The sequence below is a fragment of the Sceloporus occidentalis genome, unplaced genomic scaffold, assembly GCF_023333645.1.
Source record: "Sceloporus occidentalis isolate IW3139 unplaced genomic scaffold, rSceOcc1.0.p SCAF_50, whole genome shotgun sequence".
NCBI classification, from domain to species: Eukaryota; Metazoa; Chordata; class Lepidosauria; order Squamata; family Phrynosomatidae; genus Sceloporus; species Sceloporus occidentalis.
This window is the reverse complement of record NW_028317030.1, coordinates 2,331,593-2,350,586: the sequence shown is the minus strand read 5'-3', so window position 1 is coordinate 2,350,586 and position 18,994 is coordinate 2,331,593. Positions and strand designations below refer to the sequence as shown.

The window sequence follows — 18,994 nt, the reverse complement described above, 5'->3', positions numbered from 1 at the left end:
TCCAAACATTTTCCATTAGTCACTTTCACCCTACGAAGAAAAACATGAAAAAAAGTATATGGAATTTTAAGAGACATTTAGAGTCTATCACGTCTCTAAGGATTTAATTCTATATTTTTGGAAATGACATATAAATAGGAATTGTATATTATGGTACAGCGCTACGGAATTTGATGGCGCTATATAAAACAAAAAATAATAATAATAATGGAAGATGCTGTATAATGGAATATTTAAGTTCAATAATAGGCTATAGAAAAACGGAAGGCATATGTTTGTAGCATTTTACCTTTAATGTGCATTTATTTATTTATTTTTTATTTTTTAGAATTCTGTTGAGAATGCTATAGATTTCCAAAATCACTAGTTTTCAAACAATGCACAACGCGGGGAGGTTCGTTCAAATGCTTTTATTTAAAAATGATAAGATTTAATCAAATATGCACAAATATAAAAATAAACATTTTGTGTGAATTACTAATTTACATTTCACTTAAACATTGTTAGTATTTACAGCAATTAAGGAGCTGTCTACCAAGCAAAGTGATTTTCAACTAGTCTTCAGTCCCTTCAATACCATTTAACGACTAATCTTCAGCTGTGTTTTCCCAAAGTAGAGAAAGTAATACGATGATATGGAGTCAATAAATATTGTAATGAGTTTAGTCATTAACATATAAATTACATACATTGCCTAGAGCACAGGTGTTCTCCTTATTGCTGGGAATTTTACCTTGAGTCCCTGTAAGTCGTAGCGTTTCAAAGTCCAACGGGCTGATAATTGCATTATAGGGATGGGTGGGATGAGTTTTGGATGAAGATTTGGTGAGTAGGCAGAAAGGAGCCAGGGATTAAGAAACCTTTATGTACTCGGCCTGGTTCAGTAATGAAGAACCAGAAACACAGACCTGAGAGCTCTGGATATGGCTCGAGGGCAGCCTTTTGGTCTCCTGGTGGAGGTTTTTTACCAGTTCCCTACAAACACAACCTGACATGTTGAGCCCATCCAGGCGTTCATATGGAGACCAAAGAGCATTCCCGAGAAGGTCGGAGCTATAAACACAAAGCTGTCTGGAGAGGTTAAATGGTATGTTTCAGTCTAACGTCCACCTGCTACCACCTGGCTTCCTATCCACCATTAAATCACCTACACTTTGGTATAGGGAATACCATGGGCCTCGGAAAAGTCACATATTCACCTTACTTGGCATTAACACAACGTTTTGAAGCCATGTTTTTTCTGGTGGGTGACTAAACAATTATACCACCATCCGTGTTTCCTGTGATCCCAGAGCAATAGAAATAGACATGTACGGTAGAGGCGTGTATTTGTTGCTGATAACATTGTGAATCCTATACATCAATGTGCTGCTTGCTTGACCCATTTATGCAAGTTACATAACTATAATTATTCGGCATATTTGGTAAAAACTACTACTGGTCGCTGCTGGATCTCTTTGGAATTTTGACAACGAATTCCATTGGCTCTTTCACCTTATTACTGTAGGACTGGCGAATCACGTCAACGGCGCGTTGGTGCGTCACGTTCTCCAAAGTTTCCCCATCCACAGAAACCAGTTCATAACCAGCCTAGAACAGAATATACTGCGTTACGGTTGCTAATAATAAACACTGACACATTTGTATGGGGTCATATCAGACCCGCTGCACATTATCGGCCACCATTAAAGAATGTGGGAAACTAAAGGGGGAGAGGAAAGAAATAGTGGGAATTTAGCTTAAAGTAGGGTAGGAAAAGAGGAACAGGGAGGGGTACGTTAGCAATTGGATCATGGAGAAATATTGAACAAGCATGGCTTCTAGGAAGTTTAATGCATATTCCATGGATTACCCAGCTCTGGAACCAACTTGAAAGTTCCGGTGGAACCTTGAAGGTGCTTTGTGAATACTGAATATGCTGAGCACTTAAAAAAACCTTATCTGGAAATGATCAGATTTTCCAATTCAGATAAAACATGGAAAATATTGAATAGCCCCCACTGTGTGGTTATAGCATTTATGGACGGGGTAAGTTCTGTATGAGTACACGGAGCACCCCTGCATTAAATAAGAACAAAAAAAGATGCAATTTGACCTTTGCACAGCTTTTTAGGCATCGAGAGCATGCCGAGTGGCTATGGCACAGGTTTCCGTCATGAATTGGATTGGATTTGCTAACTAAAACAACTTTACATACCGTATTTCCCCAAAGTATAGGACACTCCCTTGTATAAGACGCACCCCTGTTTTTGGGGGCCAAAATAAATAAATAAAAAATTATTACATAAAGTTATTGTACTGGCTGCCTGGACATGATATGAGTGTGATTGATGTTGGCTGCTAGCAACTGTTAGCAATCGCACTCCTTTCATGCTCAGGCAGCCAGTACATACACATCACTTTCAGCCTCTCTGTTCCCCCTCCCTGTGCCCCCTACACACAGATCCATGCTAACATACATGCTAACATACATACATACATACATTTACTCCCCAACCTTACCTGAACTGCAGATCTTCTGCTGCCACTCGCCGACTTCCGTGGGGGCCGCTGTTTCCCCTCTGCCTTGCTCGACGCGGCTGCACAGGAACAGGAACTGAGCGGAGTCATGTGACGCGATGTGCATTAACGTGACTCCACCGGGTTCCTGTGCACCCGTGGTGGATGAAGGTAAGCAGCAGTTAGTTAAAATTAAAAAAAAATCTACCACCACTGTATAAAACGCACCCAATTTTTAGACCCCAATTTTTTCTAAAAAAGGTGCGTCTTATACATGGGGAAATACGGTAAATTAGTAAGGCAGAGGCTGTCTGGTTCATAATTAAGAAGATTTAAGTTTTAAGGTTAACTGTCCGCTTTATGGGGAAGTGAGACGTAATCAAGTAATGAATTGAATCTGTTATTGTTTACATCTCAAGCATCATAAAAAGCCATCCAAATTTAAGAAGTGCCAAAGCGGTCCACTAGAAGGTATCACAACTTACGACTGAACTGCTTTTCGTCGAGTCCAATACGACAGTGAAGACTTTCTTCTACAAAGTGTAAGTATGTAGACAAAGAAAGTAGAAATTACACAACATAGCAAAGAGGAAAGGGGAAGAAAGAAACATTGATTTATAGCACTGAGTTTCCAGCCGTGAAATGCCACTGTGGTCAAAAAGGTAAAGGGTGTTGCTATTACACCTATACAGCTATAACAGCTTCCACTCTTCTGGGAGGGTTTTTCACAAAGTTGTGGGGAGTTTCTGTGGGATTTTTGCCCATTGATCCAGAAGAGCATTTGTGAGGTCAGGCACTGATGTTGGACGAGACTGCTGGCTCGCAATCTCCGTTCCAGGTCATCCCGAAGGTGTTCGATGAGGTTGAGGTCAGGGCTCTGTGCGGCCGGTCAAGTTCTTCCTCACCAAACTCATCTAAGTTTATGGAACTTGCTTTGTGCTCTGGGACACAGTCATGCTGGAATAGAAAAGGGCCTTCCCCAAACTGGGACCACAAAGTTGGAAGCAGAGCATTGTCCAAAATCTCTTGGTATGTCCCCTACTAAAAACTAGACAGTAGTGTATATATATTTTTTATATTTTAACTATGTTTAGCATTGACTCTTAGAGTAACTTTTGCTTTTAAACATAACATGCAATAAATGGCTTATAAAGCCAAGGTGTTTCAAACAGCTCCAGCCTGCCCTTCAGGTGCCCTTGTCTTCTTACTTCCTAGTAAGGATCAGTTGCCCGGTGCAAGGAGTGCGTCAAGATAATTAAACGGCAGCTCCGCCACCTCTCTCTAAGCGACAAAATTACATCGCAGAAAATTGTCTTTGAGAATAATTGCCAAGAGCTTTATATGTTTACTCTTAGTAACCTTTAAATTGGTTACATCTTGGCTGCCTCTAAAACATCCCTAGTAATTAAACTTACACATGTTTTTTAATAGAAAAATAGAATGGTTGTGCTATTAGTATGTTACTGCTAATATCTCAATACAGAAATCACCGAGTGCATCTCTTGGACATTTAATAAGAGGTATCGGATCAGGGTATTGAGTGAAAATAGTAGCTTCACAAATAGCAGAGCATCATGGGTAGGCGAGTACTTGCATGAAATGTAGAAAAAAAGTGATAAAGAGGCTTTTTGTGACAAATATTACATAAATGTTCCTTACAGCCACAGGGCAATAACTAAAGGAGATGGTGGGAGCTCGCCTTTAAGAAGCTGATCCTCCTAGCTTGGTGAATAGAATATGGTCACAAATAGATATAGTATCGCAATGACGTACATATGATTTTGGAATAACCCAAGCCTGCCCAGAATCCTTTGATATTGTGATACTTCCCTACTAGCTTGGCCATGCAGCACGTACGCAGGCCACGGGTAATGCAAAAAGGATTGTCGAGCAGTAAAAATATTGCTGTATTGATAGGAAGACAGAGAAGAAACGGTGTAGAAGTTAGTGATACCTTTTAGTTGGCCAACACTTTCAAAGAGTAAAATAAAAAATGTCTTATAAGCTTCATATCTTTGAAGAACAAATTAAACAGACTCTCTGCTCTTTACTCACTGGAGTACTTAAGTGCCGGACGCCCCATACCTTCTATCTTTGTTTAAATACTTATAACCTTATTGTACGGTGCCATGGAATCTGTTGGTGCCATATAACGAAAAGGAGCCCCGTCTAACAGTTTTTTTTTCTCTCTCTCCCCAAGAACCATGGGAAATGGGCGAAAAAAGCAAGAAACTTAGACGTTAACATGAAAGGTAAAAACACAACCTTGGGATAGGTGAACAACAAGAGGATAGTAAATGGCGTGAGTGAAAAGAGGAAATCGATCGACCCAGAAAAATGAAGAGAAGGCAAAAAAACAGAAAAAAAGTGGAAATCAGAAACTAGTTTAAATCAAGATAGAAGATCTCAATTGTAATTCAACGTTTGCAATAAAATCACTGAAAAATGCAAGATATTGGCACATATTATATTGGCTTATACCAGTGCTCTTCAACCCACTTCTCGAGGCACACCCAACAGTCCAGGATTTAGGTATTACTCAGGTGTGGTTAAGGTGTTTAAGGTGTTTAGACACATCCAAGTAATACCTAAATCCTGGACTGTTAGGTGTGCCTTGAGAAGAGGGTTGAGGAGCACCGGTTTATACCACCAACATCTGAGATTGTGATGGACCCTTACTTGGAGAACACCGCTGACAAACGCTGCTCCTCCAGGAAAGATCTTTTCAATTTTTACCATTGGCTGAACTTTGGATTCAATTCCTCCTGAAATGCTGATCCCTGCAGTCATTTAAAAACAACACATAGGCAAATATCATTATGTTATATCCTTATGAAAACAGTTATTCTGTCATTATGTGTATTAAAAGTAAGGTTTGACGATGGTCTCCGACAGTACAGGAGCTGGTTGAGTCCATACCATGGAAGCAGACCCTCGCTTACGAGAGGACCTGTCAATGCTTTATGGACAAACACTGTGATATACATAAATTCATCTACAAAAACACACTGATTCCTGGGAAAATATTCCTGAGGTTCCTGACCTTGAAAACCCCCAATTGATGGAACTCACCCAAGGACTGTTTCATCTTTGAGATTGTTACTGTTGCCAGTTCGTATTCTTCTTCTTTTGCGTTACTGAAGCCGTTCTGTGAGGTCTGTTCAGTTGTTGTAAGCTCTGTGTCCCTTCTTAGAGGCTTTAGTTGAATATCAAGGTTTGATGAACTCAGAGAAACTCCTCCAAATATCTGGGACAAGATTGGCCTGGATTGTTTAGGTTTATTAAGCACAGAATATACATCAGCTTTCCTTTCCCTTGACCTGCTGCGGGTAGTTCTTGGAGTTTGAAATGTCATTTTTTTGCTTTTTTGTTCCTTTCTACTTCTGGATGGCAAGGTCCTTGTCTCATTGGGCAATGAAGCAGGGGAATCGGTAGCCCCTTCGGCTAAACTAGTAGATTCAGTAAGGAGCCAATTTGCTTTTGCAGCTTTGGAAGAAGACTTTTGTAAAGTTGTATTTTGCACGTTATAGGAATCGACTGGCACATCTTCGAGTGGGGTGTAATTTTTGGAGTGCGTCCTTTTTACCACCAAAGAGTCTCCAACCTTTAATCTTTCCATATCTCCTGCTAAAAGCCTTTCACTTTTTGCATCATCATCTGCTGGTTTAAGATGAAAACCCCCTCTGTAATCTGAAATGAAAAGTATTAATATTACAATCAAGTTTTAGGGACACAGACTTTAATTTATTATTATTATTTATTGTTTTATATAGCACCACCAAATTCCGTAGCGCTGTACAATGGGTAGACAGGACATAACAAGTAGTATGTAACATAACAATTTGACTTACAGAAACAACAGGTGTCCTGCCGTATATGTTATATACTTATATTAATTCACATTTTATATAAGTATATGTCATATACTTATATAAAATGTGAATTCATTATGCCTGGAAACCAAGCCCTGGACATTGATTAGTTAAAAAGAGTGATAATGGGGTTGACCTTTAGTAAAAAAGAAGCTGACTACTGACCAGGAACTGGAGTGACAAGATGTCTCTTGGGAAGTGTGTCGTCGTGTTGAGTGGGTCGTAGAACCGGTGATGACACTAGGGAAAAAAAGAACATAGAAGAACATTATTAACATAGAGAGGAAACAATTTGATATAAACTAACCATAATTTTATCTTTAATTATATTTAATCCACAGGGGACAGGCAACATGCACAAAGAGGTCTACTTTGTAAGGTGCTGACGTTGCTCGTTTATGACGCCTACTGTTCCATGACCTACTGAGGATATGGAAATTTCCAATCCAAAATAAGATGAAAAACAGGACCTCCTTGTCTGACGATATCGTCTTACAGTCCTCTCCTTTCTCCTCCAAACGTATCTAATTAGACATGTGCCTGAATCCATTCCCAAAGGACATCAGCCCACAGTGATGAATTAGCACTGCGCACGATTCATGCTGGAGAAGCCTGGTATGGGGTAATTTAATTTACTATTATACGTTACCATGTGTCTGAATAATTAAAAACTTTTATGGCGAAGGCAGTTGGCAGACAAAATATTTCTGAAAGACCATAACATCCCCCAGCTGTTCTTCAGCTACAGATGGACGTATTTCTAAGCTCTGACATTTTACACCAACATAGCAGATAAAACTCCTTGATTCTAAAATCATCACCACAATATGAGTCTTCAAAGTGATGTTCTGGCTGCTCTGCTAAATAGACCCACAAGCATGAAGAGGTAAAGGGGGTCATCGAGGGATTGTACGTGATGATGGATCGAATGCCCTTTTTTCGTAGAATATCTCTGAACCTGGTTGGCATGAGAAGGTAAATACTACATACCTGATCTGCTTTTCAGAGCATCGTAAGCATCTTGCTCCAGAGCGATAACCATGCTGTCAAACCTGCCCAGGTCAGTTAGAGCTATCAGCCCCCTAGAAGATAAGAACTCTGTATTCATCTGTTTTCATAGTAAGAATGTCCCCCATAAAATGTTTTACTACCTCCAATCCTACTACTCATATGATAAAGGAACGTAGGGAGGAACACCTGCCAGGTCTTATATATTTCAATTTCCAACTCAACACCATCTAAGGTGTTACATAGTTCATAAGGTTGTAAAAAGACCTAAGTCCATCAAGTTCATCCCTTCTACCTAACCTTCCTATTCTTGATCCAAAAGAAGGCCAAAGCAACCCTAATTCTCAGGAAACCAACGGTTGAATATTTTCAAATTGATGCAACAGCAACTCCTCTGTTAGGGAATAAATGAACTCAAAAAAACAACTTAAAAGGTAGTGGAGACATGCTGAAAATTGTTACTTTTGGTATGCTTGAGGGAAAGATTGGAAATGCCTTACTGTTTTTAATCATGGGCTCCTGAATGGGTTACGCTGAGAAGATGTGTTAGAGGATACTTGTATAGATGGAAGAAATAAATAGGCTTCACAACTAAACACACCTAATATCTCTTAGAAGTAAAAGCTTCTCTGGCCGATCCAAGATCGCAAGCAATGGTCTTGTCAGATCTTCGATGCCTCCATCCTGGATATACTGCAAAGAAAATACCAAGACATGATGGATACTTTTTATCATTCCTAAGCTAGAAAGGGTTACAATTTATCAATCTGCTTGACGCTATAAAATTATTGATAAAATGCAACAGAACCTTTTGCTTTTTTTTTTTTTTTTTTTTTAGAGAAGGTCAGGACTGTGGAAATCGGCATTTATTGTTTAAACACCAAAGCCACTGGAAGAAAAGATGTAGAACTACAAGGCCAAGAACAGCTTTACCTATAAAATGAATCAATGGTAAAAAAGACAGCGGGCCACAGCCTGACCTCGTACCATCGAATGTTTAAAAATAACAGAAGAAGAGCAGTTGGCTCCATGTTTTTTTTAATTTTATTTTACATAGTAATGGCCAGAATATGGAATTAAGGGAATTAAATAACTAATTACCTCAGAGATCCCATCGGAGCTAGAATGATTATGTAATTGATTCCCTGTTAGAAATTAAGTTTTCAAGTCAGAAAAATAAAGGTCTTGGGGAATTCATTTTGTTGAAATATGTCCAGTTTCTGACAACCTCGGAGATTATTAATTTTGTCATAAGTAAATGTATTCGTTAAAACTAGTTTTGGAGATATTTAGTTCTAAAGTTCACAACATGAACTTGGACGTTGACCTTCGGCGGCAGCCTGGGGCAGAACCTCCACCCTACCATCACAATCAACAACAATCTGCAACATAACAATAGGGGAGAGATAAGTTGGAACACTGGAATACGCCGCCATATCAGAGCTTTAACGCGTCACGGAGCAGCCATGTGAGAGCCATGATTGAAGTCTAAGCCGCAAAAACCACAAACCTTGGTCAATTTCACACCTCGATGGGCTGGTCAGGGGGCATCCTCTGATCGCTCTAAGTGGCCCACGATTGCAAATGCCTACAAAGGCGTGAAAGTGAAGCAGAACTGCAGGACATTACCTGAACATTGGGACTGGCCCATTTGAAACCGGACACTCGGGAGGTACCCATAAATCCTAAATACTGCAAAGTTCAATCCTTCCTATCCTCCTATTATTATTTATTGTTTCATATAGCGCCATCATATTCCGCAGAGCTGTACAATGGATAAACAGGGGCTCTGCTCCAAGAATCATGCTACCCAGAAGCATTTCTATGGTATTGAATGTCTGACCTAACAACGGGAATACTGGATGAAAAGTAATGACCGTTTGCATACAGGTTTAACTTCATAAAGTTTTTTTTTTTTAAATTAATCACTACGATACTATGTTATGTCAACTAGGTTGGCAGGACTAGCTACATTTTCCAGGACACATGAGCACTTCACGTTACTGGCCAGTTGAGGTAAAGTGCTGCCCCCTGCAGTATGTGGGATGTATAACCTCCCAGAAAGGACACAATTATACAAACGTATTTCTCATATCCCGCACGTTCGCATGTCCCAGTCTGCAAGTATGTAGGAAAGCACAGCCGATGGGATCATACATGTAATTAGCCTTTACGGACATTATTAGAAATGTCACACGGATACTTGGGACGTGATGGTTAATTTTTGCACAAAAAAGTATTTATATATGAAAAAACACAGCATGCAGGTTCAGAGATAATATAGAAGGAAGGCGCTCAGCCGCATATGGGCTTCTTATACGTGGTCAGACAGGCACCTTTACGTCTTTGGTGTTTCCATATGTATGACCCCGCACAGAATCGCCCCACAGAGGTTAGGTCTGCGTCTTATGTTACGGCACCACCTTGTGTTAGGCTAACGTTGCTTCGCTCTCCCAGTATCACCAGTAAAATAATGCAGACTTGCGTTCATTAGTGTGGATACATCTTAATCTTACCTGCTGCCGGTTGGCGATTTATCTCCTGACTGTCATTATTACATACATCAGGAACTTACCCGTCTGCAATGACGCAAGACAGCCGCAACCTCATCTTCATTGAGCAGCTTCATGGCCATATCTTCGATCACTGAGAGTCTGTCCTCCAGCGATAAATGCATGTCACCATTATATAGCGCATTCAAATCCCTTTGGGATCCAAAGAAAAAAGGCTGAATCCGCTCTTTCCCTAAGAATAATAAAAAAAAAAATGTTCAGAAAACGTATCAGCGTGTGATGGAGACTTTAGCTGAAATTGATTGGGCCAACACAGAAAAAGTGGTAAAGTTACATTAGCTTTTGGGACCCCAGAGGTCTCTTTCTTAGAAGTAGAAATGAATAAAAACACAAAGAAGTGTAAAAATAGACAGGTCATACGAACTAGAGGTATCTGTGCCACTCCTTCCACGATGAGACATGACTCCCAAGACATTCAGCCAGCCACACACCCTTCCTTTCTCCAAACGTAGAGTAGCAAAACAGCCAGAACTCAGTCCAGTTACATATAAAGATGTATTGTGAGTATGGTAAGAAATAATAATATTTACAAGTACTCGGACAATTGGACTTAACAGCGGAATGTTTATTTTGGTGAAAAGGGATCATTTTGATTAATGAAAGCGACAATACATTGTAAAAGTTTTATTTTACATCATTCAGGGAACATTATATCCAATTGTATTTTGCTGGGTTTTATGCTTTTATCTTTAATCAAGTGAAAAACATTTCAGATGAATTACATCTTTATATGATTGGACTTGACACATCACACAACAGATCGAACGTCACGCAGAACAGGATTCTGCATTTACCCCTCTTCAGGCTTCTGATCATAAATTTCTGGACAATGTTAACTGGAAAAAAATGGTAAATAATAATAACAATATCAACATTACACAAATAACTGATGTCAATATAAATCAATGCTATGAACGCGGTATCATTAAAAGGTACGTTTCTATATTTCTATAAGGTTATTAAAGGGTTGCCAGTTTTCAGTACTCACAATGTATACCCGGAAGAACTCAAAATCAAAGCAAATTAAGAAGCATCAAACCACGTTATTAAGATGAGAACAATAATACAACATGCAAGAAAAAAGGGCGAGAGGAGCTCAGTCAAAAAAAGGCAGAGTAACAGTAAAACCCCACTGTAGAAAGTTTGGTTTTTTTACTCTCCTTTGCTATTGTAGAGCAAAAACCTCCAGCAATACATAAGTTTAGCGGGGCTGATGTTTCCTGCATAACAGAGCCAACAAGCACAAGTTTTGCCCTTTGTAGACCTCATCAGTGGGATGCAGTTAGCATCACTGTAACATATCCCCGACATTATAGGTGCCCAAATCTGGACACTTTTGGAGCGGTATGTCCTTTGCGCCGTGAACGGGACGAAATCTGAACTCACTTTTACACTCGAGGAGAACCCAAGATATTCCCAAAGGAGGAAATGCACACAAAGAGTGGGACCTCGACCGTGAAGAGATAGAACTCGCTCTACCGGGAATAACTGCTCAGGAGGAGCAGAACCGAAATGCAAAACATTACCGAATACATGGAGGCATAATGTGTGAGTACAGACCTTAACAAAAACAATGTGCATGAACTGCAATAATACTTATACTTTTACACCTACTACACCATGATGTTTTACTTTGAAGACATTGAGGTGATGAAGGTACCATTGTAAGGCCACAGTGGACCACTGAGTTCATAGCCTTCTTCTTAAAGTATATGTATGTGTGTCCTCTTCCTTCCCTATCCGGAAGGCCAGCGGAAAATCTTCAAGGGGAGATGATGGCCAAAATGTTGTCTATTTCAGGCTAATCTAGTCTTGTGCTGTGTTTGTGTTGTACATAACAGAAGAACATATCTTTAAAACATAGGAACAGATGTCTGCCTTTGTTGATCGCTTTACTACCTTTTGGGCACTTGGAATGGAATCATCAAACTTTTACATCCATTTACTCGCACTTAAAGTACCAATCTAGACCTTTAAATTAAGAGATTTTTTTTACGTATCAAATATAGGAGCAGATTATTAGAGGCACAAATTGGATTGCACTCTAAAGCCTCCTTACCAATGATACGATCAGCGCCTCTGAATGAACCGAGTCGTTTCTGTGTATGTCTTAACGCTGGGATGTTGAAAATAGATGGCAGCACAGTTTGCTCACATAAAAGGGTGAGAATAAAATACCCTGCACTTATAGGACGAGGCCTTATTAAAATAGTGATGTCATGTTTAGGAAGTGCTCAGACAGGATGGTGCCATAGAAAAGCCACCGAGATGACTAACTGTGTCAAGAGCTACACTTAAGTCAAGGTCACCATCATGACCATCATTATCTTTAAACTCTGGTTTTGTTAAGGGTGACAAAATCCATTCCATACGCCAATGGAGAGGGCAGGGCTAGTCTACAAGAGACTACAAGTAGACAAGAGAGGCAGTGGAAAATGAGAGGGGCCAAACTCCACAGAGTTCAAAGGTTACCCAGCCTGGAGACGTGTAAACAGCTGTGATATTCAAAGCTTCCGGGCAAAACCAGGAGTGTTACCTGCTATAGATATTGGGGAAACAATACATTGAGGGTATTGCTATGTTGCATTAGGGTAACTCTGTGACTGGGCAGCTTGTGTCAGAACACTTTAGGAGTCCCCTGCCTCTGCCTGCCCAACATTGCCCCTCATTGAAAGTGTTTACACTTGTCTTGACAGGGGTTGCATTGGTGGTGTAGGATATGGAGATGCATACATTGAGTGCCCTTGTCATACTACCTGACTTAAGGGGGTATTACCAGTGCAGGACCATTGGTTTTTTTTAATTTTTTGTTAATGTTTCCACCGTGTACTGGTTCTGAGGAACCCTTCGAGGCTCTGGGAGATCAGTCCTCCTCATCTCCCACTGTCTAATTGTCTCTGAGGATCAACTTAAGGCTGTGATGCATGGCTCTCCTTGCCTTCTTCTCATAATAACCTTAATGTGTATTGGTCCTTCAGGCTGCTACTGGTCCTATTGCTTTTCCCCTCTGATTGTCCCTGTTAAGAACTATAAATGAATCTTAATTAATTAACAGATTACCTTTATCTGGGTCACGGTGTGAGCGTGCTTTTGATCCAGTTGCTGCTTCCTTACTGTTATCGCCATTTAGTTTCCCTCGGCTGCCTTTAAAGAATAAGTTCATAAATGTTTTTGAGCGCTCCAAGCCACTGTTTCCAGCTGTCCTTTTCTCTTTTTTCTTCTTCTTTTTGGCTTCTAAAACACAAATATATAATTGCAATGAGCTTATTTCCCATTATAGTTCCTGGAAGTAGAACTGGTGTGATGCAAACGTCATTCCTGCAAAACGGCCATGGTGGAACCAGACTTCCCCTTGTCTATAGTGACTATAGGAACAATTAAAGCTGTATCCAGAAAATATACATCATTATTTTGGCATTCATCTTCAATCTTGAATCATCAGCACAACTTACCCCAAAGGCTCAAGTAGCTCTGAGATCTCTTGATCGGTTTCCGAGGCTTGCTGAGTGCCAGTAACAAAGCAGTCTTTGGGGATTCCGACCTAGGGAACTCTCCGGTGGAAGCCTTGTTCTTTTTTTTCTTCTGTTGAAATTCCAGAAAGCTCTCTGTCCTTATGGCTGTGTCTTTCAGAAGTATTGTTGGGCGCACAGTTCTCTGGGTCTCTGCAACTTTTCCTAATTTCTGAGATCCCTCAGAATCTGAGAACCCAGATGGAGACAAATGAAGATCTGTCTGTATGGCAGTTTCTGTCCTTTCTAAGAACCCGTCATGTGAAGCTTCTGTAGAAATGCCCACGTCCACCATTCCTGGATCGTACAAGGCTGGGCTAGAAATAAGTGCTTGATGGTATCCATTTACGGCGTTTGCGGGAGCCCCAGAAGAATAGGAGGAGATGGAGGAGCTAGTTTCAGATGTTTGGGAAAGTTGTAGTTGGCCATTTTTCACTAAAATACAAGGAAAACATTTTTAGGGCCTATGATACAAAAAAGGTATATATTGTATGCCTGGTGCTTGCGGGTTGCATTCTGTATTGTTCTTACTATTGCCTTGCAATATTCAGACATTTATTGGTAGCTTTTTTTTTTCAAAATTAATAATTATTTGATATTTAAACCTAATCAGGTTTTTAAACTACCAGCCAAAACATCTCAGAGGAAAGTAGATCTCCTGATCACCTGAAGCTGTAGATATCTACCCTCATGAGAATACATACAGATAAGTCATAAGAGGCCCTGCCGGATCTGCCCCAGTCCACGAACACGCGAGCTTCATAAAATGGGTTTCCATGACAACTTGGCCTTTCTTACAGGACAAACTTTAAGGTACCAGTTAAAGGTGAACTGCTTTTAATATCTCTAAAATACATTTAGTTTACATAAAAGTAACTTAACAACTATCAGGAATAACCAAATGGGGAGAAATAGTCTTACAAATCCTGAAATACCCTGCCATTGGGCCACAGAGTATGGGAGCTGCAGCTTCTCCTTAAGATAAGTGATTTTTTTTTCTCAGGTGTAAAGAATGGATACTCAAGTCCTTACAAGGTATGTTAATATGCATTTAGGACACTTGACACTTGGGACACTTAAGTCTCCCCTTAACATATGTTTTCAAGACAATTCTCTAGATACATCCTGAAAGCATGAGATGTGTCAAGAGCTACAAAACTGATGAACCTAGATATTTCAATAGAGTAGCCTGAAATAATTAATCTGGAAACCATGATTTCCAACAAAATCGTATGGATATCTATCCGTAGGACGTGATATCTATCCGGCATACCCTGTGTAAAAGATACCCTCGTTCTGGGATTTCCCTCCCTTCGAGGAGAATGACTCTCCTGCGAATGCTTGCCGAGCCTCTGCTCGTTAATGGTCCGGTACTTACATTTATTGAACCAACAATACTCTGCTATCATTTCCTTGTAAGCAGGGTACATGCCTGTTTCCTAAAAGAAAAGGTTTGAGAAGCATTCAAATAAAAGGTTAGAAAATGCCCTCCAGTAAATAGCTGATACGTGGCTGAAAGTAAAACCCGATAGTCTTTGTTTTTTAATAAATAATGTATTCCACTTCACGGATGAAACCGTATATGCGGCACCTTAAGTAAGTGACCCTGCCGTGCCTTGAGCTGAAGTCTACGCGGTAAGGCTTGATTATTTTCTTTCCTTGCGTCTGGCGGTAATTAGGAAGAAGTCATTTGTCTGTAAAACCTATTCTGGTTTCAAATGGTGAATTACCTTTTGGGAATATTGTAAACTCTCATCCATGCATACCGCCAAGCAAGTTTATCCTAAGAATATATTTTTTTTATATTCAAACTTTTTTGGGTTTTTTTTAAGGAGAAAAATATATTGGGACTGTCTCGTAATTTGAAAATTATATTTGCGTTTTTTAGATATTGGATCACTTGAATGGATCCCGTGGTCCCAATCGCTTTAGGAGATACTTGTTACAATGGGGGTTCTTTTTTTAAAGTTGTTAGGGTGTTTTTATTAGCCAAACAGCCAATTTATTTGTCAAATCACAGGAACATTTTCTTTGTTGCTACCATAATATGGCCACTTTCAAGACAGGTAATGCATGCATTGTAAATGACATAGCAGCACTGATAGGCAGTGTTATACATATATAAACACGCACACAAACATACAATTATGCACAAGCTACTTGCACACACAAGCATACACAGGCGCATAGACGCAGGCCTTAGTGACTTACATACACTTACACATTCATGCTCACACACAAATTTGCATATACACATCCATGCTGACACATTTACCCATGGACATTTATTCTTACACACACTTACACTTACACGTCCATGCTTAAACATCCATACTCACACACACTTACGCATCCATGCTCACATACAAACACACTCTCTGGTGATGCCTGAAATGTCTCAATAAATAACATGTGTAGAAACATTTCATTTCAATCAATTACCTTAATTGTTAGCATAATATGTGTTAGTCCCTTTAGCACTTCAACTGCCTTGCTATGGCTTATGTCTTCAAAGTTGACTCCGTTGGCTGCAAGGACTTGATCTCCCACTTTGATTCCACTTTCTTCTGCTATGCCTCCTGGATCCAGTCTGCAGACAAAATGTTATTTTACAGTCATTATAATGAGCATTCCTGAGTAATAAACACTGGTTTGTTAAAAACTGTACATTGGTTGAATTTTTAATTTAATAATTTATTATATACTTTATATACGTTACTGTTTCTTTTATTTCTATTTTATTATATGTGTAGTCTGATGTCAAAAAAGCAAAAAAGTCACAATTAATGCAAATGCAAATGGGAGGAAAATTAGATTTTTTTGTCCAGCTCTAGTAACCAGCAGGAAATGGGGTCTGTGATGTCATATAATGCATCAAAGGTTAAATACGCCAACTTTCTGAAAATGTCATTATTTAAAACTTACTTGGAAACAAAGATCCCAAGCCCAAATTCTTTTCCTCCTCTGATGTTAAAACCCCAACAACTGTCGTCGGAGGATGTGTAAAGATGGACAATTCTTCTCATACCATCTTCAGAGCTGGTGTCTGATGGTGTGGAGCCGATCTTCTCCACCACCAGCCTCTTTTTCAAAACATCAACCCTAAAGCCCACAAGAATAAGAAAAAAAAATATTATTTCTGTGCCAATGCTGATGAAATCTTAGTAGGTGAAATAATAATAATAAGAAAAGGGTTCATTTCAGGAGGAAACTCTGAAATTACGTAAAAATAGCCGGTAATGACCAGAGGTGAAAATACGTAGGCTTTCAGAACCATATCTTCCTCAAATCCAGATTAGGCACATTAAGATCCATCTGAGGGAAAATGGATGTGAACTAATCTCAAGTGTGCCCAATAACACCAATTTGCCATGTTCCATCAAGTTCCTACCTAGAATCCACCTTGTTTATCTTAATATGTAACAAACCATTATAAGGATGTATTTACTGTATAGGACTGTATAACATAGGCTTGAAGAAAAGTGACAGGGTCCACTTTAAAAGTAGGTTCATCCATGGAGATGTTAATGGCTTGAAGCTCTTGGCTGATCTTGTGTCTCACTCTTTTTAACATGGAGATTATCAGGTGAAGTCAAAATGCATTTACTAATAAACCGGACTAAATATAAAAATTGAAAATCTTATACAAAACCATATCCGTTACATATAACGATGTTATGATCTTTTATATGCTGAAAAAACAATAATATCACCTTCTGACCAAATGGCAACATAAGGTTCAGGGAATTTGTGTAGCTGTTGCATCTCTTTTGGTCAAAGTTCACGCTCGCATGAGCCTTTGTGCTGTCGTGAAACTGGACACCTCCATACTAAAATGAACCTGACACACTCTCCTTGGCTCGCGGAGGTAACACATTGTGAATTTTGGTTACCTAGAATGGCTGACAATGCTCCGTAGGATGTGAGCGAGCGGCGAGGCTCTGCTTACCATGTGGTCTTTTCTCTGGAGAATTTAATCCCTGGCACTCTTCCCAGCCGTCTCACCATCATTCGGAGACGGTTATTCCCAGTCAGGACTTTGACTGCACTCCCCATCGTTATGCTTTCCAAACTGATACCATTCACCTCGGCAATCTTATCTCCAACACACAGACCAGCTTGCTCTATGGAATATACAATGAAAATATTTAAAATCTTGAATTTCTTGGTCCAACACATGGCATAGTATGTGTTTTATTATCTCTTGTTATTATGTCTTCCATAATAGCCAAATGGCTATGGAAAATAGGCCTATTCAGATAAGAATTGGTCTTGGTTACTATAGAAGGAATCGTAAAATAATGTATATGTGTAAAATGAGTTTGTTAAAATAGTGGATAGTATTTATAGGCACTTTTATACTAAACACAACATATTGTAATAAACAAATATTGTATATAAAATTAGAAATGCATTTTTCTGTACAGGAATATATGTTTTGACACAATTGTATAATCACACAACCGGCATACAGTGTGGTCATCTTACCAGCGCTGCTCCCTTCCTCCACTTTGCTGACGAAAATTCCGAGTCCGTGCTCTGACCCTCCTCGAACACTGAACCCCAATTTTCCATCTGGACTTTTATCTACTGTGATAGCAAGAACTGAATCGCTTTCATCGCTGTTGGCTGCAAAAAATTCCGAAGATTTCCAGATTTAGTGATATTTATATATTCAATTAAAGTAGAACTTATTGAAAAGTGTTTAATAACATTGGATTTCGTCCATTACAATAATGTGAGTGTATTCTTTATGTCAAGGACATGCATAGTGGCAGGTTCCCATCCTATGTTCATTCAACAGGGCACAAGTTCTATAAAAAAAATTACCTTCTAAAGGGGAATTTATCAAGATGACCCTGCCCATTGGAGAAGTGGTTCGGAGTCCTTTGGGATGGCCATTGCCCTTTCGGTTTTGTTTTCGCAATAAGGATTGTGTTGGAGTTTCTGAGTTTCTCCTGGAACTCCTGGGTAAACCAGCACCAGTCATCTCACCGTCATCCATCTCAAAAGCACGAGCCATGGCAGGCCGACGTGAGGGCAGATCATATGGATCGCGGTTTGGTCAATGTTCAAAGTGAAAAACCAAGAGCTTTGAGCACGGCTAGTGTGACTTGTTTGTCAACAGAATATTGTTCATGTCATTTCCCACCAAAAAATATGTGTGTTTAACATGTTGACCAAAAACTTGTCTTCAGACTATAATTGGAAACCATGTGAAATTCATACCGTTTGGTTCCAGGCAACACCAAAAACACAACCTAGAACATAACAAAATAGAATGTTATTACAAAATATTTCATTTGGATACAAAAGTTTGAAACATCCAATGGGAAACCCCAAAACATCTAAGATTGCTTACTTTTTATTCCCCTAATGTCCTTTTTCTTCTAGAAGCTCAGAATATTAAGCTTAATTAATAAGTCACAATAGTGTGTATAGACACAGCAGATGTCATAAAGAATAATACCATCCCAGCTGTTCCTTTACCCATGCCACCCTTTAACCAGCACCCCTGATGTTGTCCCAGCCA

The 18,994-nt window shown here is 39.5% G+C and overlaps 1 protein-coding gene across 1 annotated transcript; it reads right to left on the bottom strand.

Annotated features, from left to right (window-relative positions):
• Positions 1-1,434: 1,434 nt before the first annotated feature.
• Positions 1,435-18,484, bottom strand: LOC149288624 (PDZ domain-containing protein 7-like). Its single transcript, XM_089491350.1, has 15 exons — positions 18,292-18,484; positions 17,950-18,090; positions 17,411-17,585; positions 16,387-16,563; positions 15,904-16,051; positions 14,840-14,900; positions 13,405-13,896; positions 13,013-13,186; positions 9,955-10,118; positions 7,981-8,072; positions 7,362-7,453; positions 6,537-6,611; positions 5,572-6,189; positions 5,179-5,279; positions 1,435-1,590 (listed from the first exon to the last, which is right to left on the bottom strand). The coding sequence occupies exons 1-15, from the start codon at positions 18,482-18,484 to the stop codon at positions 1,435-1,437; spliced, it is 2,859 nt and encodes a 952-aa protein (XP_089347476.1).
• Positions 18,485-18,994: the final 510 nt, after the last annotated feature.

Excerpts from the sequence above, each read along its gene's own strand:
- LOC149288624 (XM_089491350.1), bottom strand. The coding sequence starts at position 18,484 with ATGGCTCGTGCTTTTGAGATGGATGACGGTGAGATGACTGGTGCTGGT. Across the intron at positions 16,564-17,410 it reads TCCAGAGAAAAGACCACATG|GGTTGATGTTTTGAAAAAGA; the intron begins GTAAGCAGAGCC and ends TGTGGGCTTTAG. Across the intron at positions 13,187-13,404 it reads GAGCTACTTGAGCCTTTGGG|AAGCCAAAAAGAAGAAGAAA; the intron begins GTAAGTTGTGCT and ends TTTGTGTTTTAG.